This window comes from Perna viridis, chromosome 3 (assembly GCF_037379345.1).
Source record: "Perna viridis isolate PV_CMFRI_1.1 ecotype Kerala chromosome 3, ASM3737934v1, whole genome shotgun sequence".
In the NCBI taxonomy this organism is placed as follows: Eukaryota; Metazoa; Mollusca; class Bivalvia; order Mytilida; family Mytilidae; genus Perna; species Perna viridis.
Genome location: NC_142447.1, coordinates 31,447,754 through 31,459,770, shown reverse-complemented (window position 1 = coordinate 31,459,770; position 12,017 = coordinate 31,447,754). Strand labels below are relative to the sequence as shown.

General features: G+C 34.9%; 1 protein-coding gene across 4 annotated transcripts in view; it reads left to right on the top strand.

Moving 5' to 3' along the window:
* The window catches only part of LOC148621863 (uncharacterized), a 33,846-nt gene that overhangs the window by 7,244 nt on the left and 14,585 nt on the right, over positions 1–12,017 (top strand). For all 4 annotated transcript variants that reach the window (XM_088576651.1, XM_088576650.1, XM_088576652.1 and 1 more), the window contains exons 5-13: positions 756–957; positions 1,545–1,734; positions 4,024–4,119; positions 4,596–4,744; positions 7,228–7,345; positions 7,652–8,804; positions 10,244–10,333; positions 10,615–10,923; positions 11,687–11,847. In XM_088576651.1, the coding sequence (XP_088432777.1) occupies positions 756–957; positions 1,545–1,734; positions 4,024–4,119; positions 4,596–4,744; positions 7,228–7,345; positions 7,652–8,804; positions 10,244–10,333; positions 10,615–10,923; positions 11,687–11,847 (2,468 nt within the window). The remainder of the gene's footprint in view (positions 1–755; positions 958–1,544; positions 1,735–4,023; positions 4,120–4,595; positions 4,745–7,227; positions 7,346–7,651; positions 8,805–10,243; positions 10,334–10,614; positions 10,924–11,686; positions 11,848–12,017) is intronic.

Sequence of the window (12,017 nt, the reverse complement as noted above, 5' to 3'; positions counted from 1 at the left end):
ATTTCATCAATACCTATTTATAGATTTGATATTGCATCATTTTTTCAACTCTGTCGAAGGGGGTCATGTGATATATCATTTTGAAGGTCTAAATGAGGACATTTAAAAAATCAGAGTTTCAACCATGATAAGTAATACATGTTCAAATAGTAGGGTCATTAAATGAAAAAAATTATAAAGTGTAAGGTTGTTGCATATCAAATGAAAGGTCTTAAAGCGTACACCGAAATATCGATGTTTTGTCTCGAAAATAAACGACTTGGGTGAGGTCAATGAGTGCAAAACTTAAGTTGTTTATATAGTTAGGTTGTCGCATATCAAATTAAAGGTCATAATGTGTACATCTCAAATTTCAATTTATTTATATAGAAGAAAGAACTCAGTTGGGGTTAATAAGTGCAAAATTCTAAAGTTCACAGAAAGTAGGGTTGTTGTATATCTAACGAAAGGTCATCGAGTTGACATTACAAAAGTCATGATGGAAACATCGACAATTGCATTTGACAAGGTCACCAAGTGCAAAAAGTCAAACTGTTGTAGATGTTTTAATGTGTATATTACAAAGAGAAGTTTTCAAGGGAAAGACCTTTCAATTGTTTAACAAACAATTGACATACTAGTTTTAATTGTTCTTTTTCATTTTACCAACATCTAAACTAAAGATAAACCAATGTTTGTCTCTTGTCAATGCTAAAAGAATTTACGTTAACCTACCAATTACGTCTTAAATTATTTTTATGTTTTTTTTTCAATAGACACTATGCTGGACGTATCTCAGCTGGTCCGATACGTATATAGACGAGCTCATGAACACGGATTAGCAGGATCCAAGAACTCTAATGCTTTATCAAGGATACCAGAAATTTCCAACTTTAATCTTCACAACCATTTATCCGACAGTGAACATGCTAATTATAGTGCCTCCGTTGTATACCATAGAGTTATGGATCTAAAAAGGTAAGAAACATTTTAATTTAAAGACATTGTCAGGATATGTGGAACTGACAGTTAAAGCTTTATGACAATGATCAAAATTATTAAGATAAATAAACAAACAGAATACAAAAAATGTCTTTCAATCACTTGAAGAAACCCAACTTTACTGATGACGACGGTGTATTTTTTTCTTGTAGTATGTTTAATGATGAAAAAGCTAGGAGGCCGTGAAAAATACATACGATGAATATGATATTCATATCCGGTGACAATGAATGAAACATGTTAAAAATAGATACAGAAATAATGAATAACTGAGCACCTGGAGTAATCGTCTTCTGGTTTTATAGAAACTTCTGGACCGTGATGTCAAACCTGATTTCAATCGAAACTATAGTACATTATAAAAAAAACTCACTGTTTTCTACACAAACGGTGAACGAGTTTATATTCTCGACCGTATTACTATAAGTGAAGTGATAACTTAAGTCTTTTTGCAACATAAACAATGTGTTTCAATAGCAGACTTGCACAGATCATAAAGACTTTACAAATCCATAATGTTTCATAAAAATAAAAGCAGACTTTATCATTTTATTCCTAAAAAGGAGAGGTATACAGCAAGACGAATCTAAAAGCACTATAATTAAAAAAGTTAAAGCAGCCTCGCTATCGGAGAAGTTTCGATACTTTGAAATATACGATTTGAGACAACGTTGTCGATTGGCCGTACAAAAGGCGGATGTTCTAGCAACAAATGTACTGATTCCAGTCAGAAATAGGATAATGAAATACAAGGTAATAAATAAACCTCAATATACCTAGTAAAAATTGAATTATTCCTATTACCATGTACTTGCTCGTGACAATGCAACATCCATAATAAGTAACTATGCTATGTTCATATATGAACGATACAAAATGTATGTTTTTTTCAAAACTGTTCCACATCATTTAAGAGTCAATTATAAAGTTTAAAGTATCTGAGGACACCACCTTTTAATTGGTGGGGTAAGGTCAAATCGTTTTCACGACAAGATTTATACCATCTTTTGCAATCTGATCCAACCTGTGAGACGTAATCATTTGTCGATCAAGAGTTATCTGTCCGATAGCGGAAAACAATATCTTTAAACACCGTAATTGTTCAGAAACAGACCATGGTACACATGTACTTTTTGGCAATGTTTCAAAAAGATTTGGGGTTTCCATGGTTTCGCGAATGAAACGATTCGGTTGAAATAAAAAACTGTAAATCGTACAGACCTTCCACGTAGATCTTAGATTGATATTTGCTCACTTATTTTACAAGTCCCTCAAATCTTTATTTAATTGAAGTCTAGATTTTCTAAAGATAATCTCCCTTTCATTTTTATGTTAATGAAAAACATTTTTGTATCCTTACCAATCGATTGACGGAGAAAACTATTTACTTAGTATTACTAAAGATCGTCCTCGAATATTGCTTCTTAAAAGTAAAAGAAATTGTAACTTTGATAATTGTCTTAAACCTTACCATTTAAAATATATGCATGAGATAAGTAATAACATCTCAATTCTTTAGTAGCCTCAATCAGCTGTTCTCCCTGGCAAACTGGCTTTGGTGCAATGTGGCAAATTAGATGAGGGTTGGAAAGCCCTTTCAATTTACTTGATTAGATAACTTCCGTTCTGGTAAAATCTGTAATTTTAACGGAACAGCAAAATGACGTGTAAAACTGGTTACGATATTTCATTTTTTAAAGCTAAAATACATAGATTTTTGAAAATAGTTTCCCGCCTTAATCAGACAATGCACAAATTAAAGCATGGTTTACAAGACAGTTTGGTGACATTGTTTCGACCATCAAATCTTTTTCTCATTTTGATCTGGAGTGTCAGATATACTTCGGTCTTTTTACTGTAGTGGAGAATTGACGGTACGCAAATTATCCATGATCATTTCAAATTACTAATAATATTCCTTGAATATTATCACTTATTGAGTTAATAATGAGGCTTCCTTGTTTAGTGGAAAATAGTGGAAGTGTTTTTTTTTTCAACAGACGGTCGGCATTCCAGTGGGAACAAATTTTTCTTCACTATTCGCTGACGTGTTCCTTTATTCTTGTGAGGCTGATTTTATAGCTGATTTGATCTAAAGGAAGGAACATCGTTAAGCCAGATCTTTTGATCTCAGTTTCCGCTATATAGTTTTGTCTTTAAATACTCATAGTATTGTGGATTTTATTTATAGCATCTACCCCTTAAGAAATTGACATAAATGACACTACAGATACTATGAAGTCAGTCTCATATCTTGACCTACTCGTAGAGATAACTCATGACAAAACTCTACGACAAACGCGATGACTTCTCATTCGATATCGTCAACTTTCCATTCAACTGAGACTTCAGCACATTCAGCACTTCCATATGGAGTTTTCACATCACAATTCACACGTTATGCCAGAGCTTGCCGAAGCTATGCGTATTTATTGTACCGTGCCAGACTTCTTACATTTAAACTTCTTGAAAAGGGTTATGTTGCTTCAAGTTTAAAGGTTTTATGGTCGTCATCATGAACTCGTGGATCGTTATGGTGTATCCATCTGCACCATGGGAAACGATTTGTTCACAGTGTCACAGTTTTGTTTTTGTCATTCGCCTACCTCGGACGTCCATGCTCCCAGTGTTTAGTGGAGTCTTGTTTGCTTATTTGCTTTTGTTTTCTTGTACGCGTTATCTTAATTAGCTCCTGTTCTTTGTTGTACGAGTCTAATTGACATCCTTGGATTCTTTTGATTTCCTTTCAAACGTGTCTTCGTTTCCATATCGTTACGACAGCTTATTGGCAACAATTGATTTTTGGATACTTTTTATACTCCCATTTCGATTATGTTCGTATTCGTTTCATAAAAGACTTATTTCTATCGTCGTTATTGTTTTTAAATTATAAATAGTGAAACGTTTTTTTAAGTACGAAAACATAAAAAAAAACATTTCCTTTGTCGAAGTTCCCGATTAAATCCAGTGTTATTTCATATTTATGAGTGCATTAAAAGAAGTCAGAAAAACACTATAAGACTATTTATTGCTGTTCTATAGATGAGCAAGGTAAACATATCAGAGAAAATCCACCATGCCAAGTATTTGACGGGACTTGCTTATCAATCAACGAAAGCCAGCAGAGATGCCTATCAGGTAAGCCATAAGCAGCACTCCTTTAGTTAAAATTGGTTTGACTTATGTTCTTTGTAGGTTCAACATCATGACAAAATAAACATTAGAATTCTGCATAGTTTCAATCTAAAGAAATATCACACAGTAACTATCAGAATCAGAAGCACATATAGTCTTTGATGGAAATGGGTCCATGCTTCTGAAATGTTCTCCTTTTAGGAAGTCCATTATTCATAACATTGATATGCTGTTAAACGTGAGAAAGACAATCATCTTTTACTGTTAAAAAATGTCATTTGTTAAAGATAAGAAAAGTAATGCATATAATTTGTGCATTGTCTAAACCATTTCATTTTTGTTATCATGTACCATAGTAACAAGGAACATTAAGTGTATGATATGGGTGCACAAGTAAGTCTTTTATATCTTTTCTGATACTGTTTTAATGATAAATTTATTTATTTTCAATAGCATAATATACTTTTTATTAATAACAGCTTAGTAAGAAATACCACGACACTGCAATACGGGGTAAGAGACAAGTTAGAAGGAAACGGTCAATAAATCAGAAACAGCTAGAAAGCCTGGTACAAAGAACTCAACGAACATCTAAACAAGTGGAAAATACTGCGGAAATCGTTCAAAGGTAGACATTAGACATTTCGTATCCTTATTATATAGACAGCAGCAGTCGTACAATGTTTCACGTGTAATAAAATTGGTCTAATAAACCCTTTTGTGCTAAGATTGGGATAGTCGATGAGCATGCGTTGACATTATTTTTATCTACCCAAGCCCCAAGCCCTATAAATGTCCGAAGTTTGGTGTATCCTGATTTCTTCAACGTGTCATAGTTTTCCTTTCCTCTTTCGTATACCCCGGACTTGACTTTTTATAAGCAAGTTGACGGGTGTTTCTAGAAAAGCAGAGGACACTTACCATACCGGTGCACCAGGTCCATGCTCCCAGGTTTTAATGGAGTCCGAGTTGCTCATTTGCTTTTGTTACTTTGTATGTATGATTTTAGTTACTCTATGTTCTTTGTTGTGAATGTCTGTTTTCCATGTATGGTCTTTGTCCCTGGATTGCATTCTTTTGATTACCGCTATAAATTGGTTCCCTTGATTACTCTTCCATTATAATCTAAAGGAAAAAAAACTTTTTAGTCCCAAAAATGCAAACGTGGAAAATTAGACAGAAAAGATTAGTAACAAAATCGTTGAAAATGTGTTTTCGACATTTTCGTCTAAGTTTAACACTTTGAGTCGTGAATTTCCAATAAGCACCACTGCAACCATTAAAATGTTTATCTTAGTACCGTGAATTAAGAAAAAAAAACAATTTTTATGCACAAAAGGGTTGGTAAGACGCATTAAGGTGAAAATTAACTGTTTGGTTAAAATATAGAAACCTTATGTAGCTTATAATGACACAATTGTACGAAGCCCAACTGACTTTACAATCGTAACCAGGCGTTCAATGTTAATGAAAAATGTTGTTAGTTCGCGTCTGACCGTGGCATATTCAGGACCTAATCTAGACATCGATGATAAGGAAAAGTTTTACAAAATTATATTTAAAAAATAACAATATTGACAGTTTTGTCTGTGTAATCTAATACAAAATCTTCTCCCTGTCAAAGATAAATGGGAGAAGTGAGAGCAAACGAAGGGAGATTTTTGTTCATTTCTCCTTGTACATTAGGGGCTGGGCATTTTATTAAATATCAATATCACGATATTGACCAATTTATCAACAACTATTATATTTATTTCATTGAGGAACCATATCCTTGATTTGTTGTTGTGGACGTCTGAATCGCAACTGCGTTTTATTAAAGGGGCGTAACTCTAAATGCCCGGCTTGTCATCATCGTCAAATGTTCTGGTTATGACTGGTTTTCTGGTCCGTTTTTCTTCGTGGTATTGACTGATGGAGATTCTACCGTGGAATTAAGAATGACACATGACTACCTTTTATTCAATTAGAAAATCGGATATTTCACTGATATGAAATAACACATAACACCAGTGTTTCCAAATCAGACAAATATATTGTGATTCGTGACGTACATAAATGGCCTAATCATAGTATTTATTCTTGAGTACTTTTCCAAAATATTAGGAAAATTGGTCCAATCCCTTTCAATTGATGAAATGAAGCATTCAATAGTCTTTTTTATTAGATGGACGGCCTTTTTGGTAAGTCAATAGCACGAAAACAATTATGCATACAATGAAACTTAAAGTTGATGAAATGATCCTCATGACCAGCCCTACAAAAGATTCAACTTCTTGGTAAGAAAAGACACTTGATAGGAGTTGCTGCAATTGAAATAAAAAAACCAACAAATTTTTGCATAATTGGTTTATATTTTATGTAATATTTTACATCATTGTACAGGGTTTGACACTCACTTCATTTGATTGGTGGTCAACGGGACTACTTCAGAGGTAAAACAGGTAGTCCACAGACGGTAATGACGGTTCTGTTCTTAGATCTTATGAAAAATTAGGCAAAATTTAGATAGTTCATAGGACTACCATGGAAATTGTTAGTCCTCTCCAAAATTAGGGTAGCACAGGACTACTGGACTACCGACTATTGTCGATCCCTGATTGTATCATCCTGTCATCCTCGTCAGTAATCAGTTGTTGTCCATACAATACCTTAAGTTTAATTGTACAGATCTCTTTGAAAATTTGCCACAAGCTACTATACCACAAAATAGCTGGAAATTGTGATTTGAGCCGTTTAGAAATGAGGAGCCAAAGAGGAGGGCTAGAAACAAGCACTTTCCTGATGTCCAGACATACAATTAAAAACATACGTACTTCGTCTACTTTATCTAATTTCTGTCAAAATTACATTTATATATAAGTTGACATAAAATATTGAATGCAAATTCATATTATTCATGAGACTGACTCATCAAAGAATACGCAAAATTCACAGTTCCCTACTTCTACACAACAGACAATTCCTCAGTGTGATTAAAATAATTCAATATTTTTATGTTAACTTTTCATACTAGTTTTGGTATTTCATTCTTGTCAAGACATATACCTTGGCTTATTTATTTAGTATATACTATGATATGTATATCAGTTAGGTATTTATGTGTTTCAGAACATTATCACCACTAGTCTTCAGGTCTCATGCGATAATAGCTAAACTGCGGAGTGGGACAGCTGGTATCTTAACTGAAGTGAAAGGAATATTAGTAAAGATGGTTTATTCACTGTCTGTAGGTACACCTAATGCTCAGTTTTATTTTACAAGCTGTAGCTGTATTATAATATCTTTTGTATTTAAATATCAATATGTTATAAATGTAATATCGTGCTGCAAAGGTGTCGGGAATGGTAAAATGACTTTGTTTATCTTTCATGGGTATGAGTAATAAGGTACATTTATTAACTTCCTTCTTTTCATTAACATGATACTCATTCTGCAAAAAAGACCATGCTTTTTATTTTTGTGTCATAAAACCCTATAGCTATTTGCATTCAATATTTTTGTATTAACTTATATATTAACGTAATTTTGGCAGAAATTAGATGATAAAATAGACGAAGTACGTATGTATTTAAATGAAAGCAGGATCATTGAAGCCCGATGCGAAGAACTAGAAGGGTCTAGCTCTGTTCTTCAGTGTGATAAATATGGTGTATTTGAAGGATCGGGATCGGGAATGGTTGATGACGATGATTTATTTACATACTCAAGTACGCCTATAGCAACTAGAACAACTATATCACCTGAAACATCAATACATATGAAATCAACAACAAAAGGCTCATCAACGAATAAGCTAAATTCATTATTCCCTTCTTCTACACAACAAACAACGGCAACGCCAGGCAAAACACAAGAGTCGCCTACTTCAACCATCCCAACTAATCCCTCTATCACAACTACTTCCACAACAACTACGTTGAAGCCATCCACCACCTCTACCACTCCCTCGACGACAACTATCATCACAACAAAAACGTCAAGACCATCCACCACTACAACAACACCCTCGACGACAACTACCACCACAACTCCGTCAAAACCATCCGCCATCTCAACGACTTCCTCGACCACAACAACAAATGTATTAACACCGTCTTCTTCCACCACAAAAGCTTTACCGAACATTTCTTCAACCACAACAACCACTTCGAATTCATCAATACCAACAACTATACCATCAACTACTCAATCACCAGCAACGTCTACTTCTACATCACCATCGACAACTTCAACGAAGATAACAACTTTACAGCCAAAATCGTCGACAACGACAGAGATTTCATTGACACCTGATGAGAGTGAGTTGGAAGGGAGTGCTACTGAAGTTACAGGTAGTGGTGATAGTACAACAGACGATGGAGATTTTGTTTTTGAAACAACGACATCTGAGACATTAACAGATCCGATAGCTACAACCACGTCAACAACAGCTGTACAAGGTACTACTGCTTCAAAAACACCTATCCAGATAATAACAACAGAAAAAGCTCCATTAACATTTTCTTCTACTCTTAAAAGTACCACAACATCAGTGGTTATAGAGGAAGGGAGTGGTTCTAAAGAGGATGATTTTACTTTTGAGGAAAATGACAAAGATAAAAAAGAAGATGAAGAGAAAAAGGATGGCGGTTATTGGTGGTGGTCCGATGATTCAAATGTCCTATATGATCATAAGAAAGATCTAAGTAAGTTGCTCTTTTATTACACTAGCTTGATAGTATCTAAAAAAAGTAGCGGACTGTACACCAGACATCCACGTAAATAGTCATATATAAAACAACCCAGAAAAACACACACACACAAAGAAAAAAACAGACACACGAATGCTTTATCTAGACCCACATGAAATGAAGCCTCACCTTTTCGTTTCAAATTCAATGGTATACCTTTGACATCTATGTTGTAGTTTTAGTACCAATACCTAAAATTGAATTTGAATGTTTCAAATATACATTATTCGTTGATTGTTTGTTTGTTTGTTTGTTGGGGTTTAACGCCCGAGCAGCAATATTTCAGCTATATTCGGTTAATGAACATGAAATGGATGATAAAATGAACATGAAATGATGATGAAATGAAAAATGGGATGGGACACAAGGATAATGGGGTCGACATATTTTGATTGCCACTGGAAATAGGTAAAGATGGATAGGGTCGGGCAATTTAGCCTCATATGGCGGATCCCTATGGTTCCTTCTCCGGGAGAATACAACATTAGGGTTTTTTATCGTGCGAGGAACATGGCATCTTTCCCAACACGGTGCACCACTATGGTTTGCGGTCAGGTTTTCCATACTATAGCCTGACAACCCCAGCATGTAACACACCAGGGGTACCCCATTTCACCATCTGAGGCACACAACCCAGTTGCTCTGTGGGCAGAGCGCCCTAGCCCCCGGCTAAGGTTCTGAGCACTATTTATTCGCCTTTTACGACATTGATTGATTGATTGATTGTTGGGGTTTAACGTTCGAGCAGCAATATTTCAGCTATATTCAGACGATGAACATGAAATGGATGATAAAATGAACATGAAATGATGATGAAATGTAAAAAAGGGATGGGACACAAGGATAATAGGGTCGGAAAATTTTGATTGCCACTAGAAAAAGGGAGGGATGGGTAAGGTTGGGCAATTTAGCCTCCTGTGGCGGAGTGCAAAGGTTCTTACTCCTATCGAATACCATAGCAGGTTTCTTTAACGTGCGAGGAACTGACATCTTTCCCAACACGGTGCACTACTATGGTTTGCGGTCAGGGTTTCCGTATTATAGCCTGACAACCCCAGCATGTAACACGCCAGGGGTACCCGATTCCACCACCTGGGGCACACATCCCAGTTGATCTGTGGGCAGAGCGCCTAGCCCCCGGCTAGGTTTCTGAGCACTATTTAGTCGCCTTTTACGACAAGCTTAGCGCTGCTGCAGGCCTATTTTTTAACACCCGGATCTGCACGGGGCCCTTTTACGACAAGCTTAGCGCTGCTGCAGGCCTATTCTTTTGCCACCCGGACCTGCACGGGTCCATTATTCGTTGATAAAGAGTTTCCAAATTTACAGATGTTATATGTTTTAATACAAAATAAAAGAGTCAATTGTTACTTGTTTGATAAAATTTCTTTTAGAGGAGAAGCTTTCAAAGAAAGCGTTTGAAGCAAGGCAGGTTAGTGAAAATATCTACGAACAGTTGAAGCCTGTATCTGGTAGATGGCAAGGTAATTAAAAATGCATTGTTTCAATCGTAATAATTTTTTGTATTATTTGCATTTTCTCAGTCATTAAAAGATTAACAGAATTTTTATTTCATTCAAAATCAATAGATGAATGAGAACACTCAGAGACACAGTAATTATAAGAATTGTATGTTTAAGTAGTATTCAAACGTGAACAAACAATACAAAAACTTTTGCAGAAATGTCTACAAGCCTTCAATTCAAACATCTTTTTTGTGGAAGAAGGCCACTCGCGCTAAGACTTTTTTAATTACCAATTTCAGATATAGCTAATCGTTGGGATAAGGTAAATCGCACTCTTGGATACCTGCAAAGTTTTGTTTACGGTGCTAGGGAATTACAATTTTCTTGGAACACAGCCGAGTTGCTGTTCAATAAAATACACACATCTATCCCTAATCGAACATCAACCGTAATGGATAAGTCTAACATAGCCACCGCTAAAGCTGAAAATGCACTCAATATAATTAATAAAAAGTTGGATACAATGGTTAAACTAAAGAAGGACAAGCTTTCAAAAAGTGAAACCGAAGAAGGCGGACCTGCATTTATTGCTGACCTGATCTCGAAAGGTATTTGCCGATATCGTTACAGAAAATGACTGATTGGGAGGTCCAAAATTCCAAGTTAATTTATTACAAAAGAAATTAATTAACAACGATTTTAAAGGAGGGCGACATGGACAAAAATATCTGCTTCCCCAGAATACTGTTTTGCTTATTGTCAAGCACGATCCAAAGGCTTCAAATAAATTTAGAATGTTCTAAATTGAAAAAAAATCATAACTCTATATATATTTTTATGAACTTAAAAAAATGAATATAATTAGTATTTGCCAATATTCACATTTTTAGTGATACTCAAAATGAACTTGATGTTTTTATGTAGTTTTACTTTCACCTTTTCATTGTGACAAGTAACCTATCCATTTCATATCTGACACATATGAATGATTGTCCCCTGCATGTCACTTGATGTATTTGATAAGAATTAAGTTTGGGTTTATGTTAAAACTTTAAGATTGGATAGAAATTCTAGATACTAGTAGTGCACGTGTACATATTTTATAGAGGTGCGAGTAATCCTTTTGTAAGCTATGTATGTTGGGCAGTAATTCTAGATTAATTCTAATAATAATAGTTTTGAATTAATACACGCATGTTTTACATAAGAAAGGGAAAAAAACAGTGCATTATGCGTTAACTTTACAGAAGCACACTAAAGCTGTACTCAAAATTCATTTATTGTTTATTTTCCATCCCGACAAACATTTCTTGATTTCACATGCATGCATGGGATTTCGAACTTTCGCCTCATTTACTATTTTCTTTTCAGTACAAACGGCAAGGCAAAATTCAAAAGAAATTCTAAGACTACGCCAAATAAACCCGTCACCCTGTTCTAGTGTTCAAAATACAGCAACACGACTCAGGAGCAGCATTGCTCAACTTAGATCAAAAATAGAAAAAGCTAAAACTATAGCTTCTTCAATACCGGTAAGATATAAAAGTACTAGAAAATGAAACTAACTAGGCGTTATGGTTTCTGCAATCGGTGATGTTGCATTATAAGGTAAAAAGTACTAATGCTATGCATATTTCAAATTTTTATATGCTTCTTTCAACGCCACTGACACACTAAAAAAAGAGATGGTAATATCATTTCG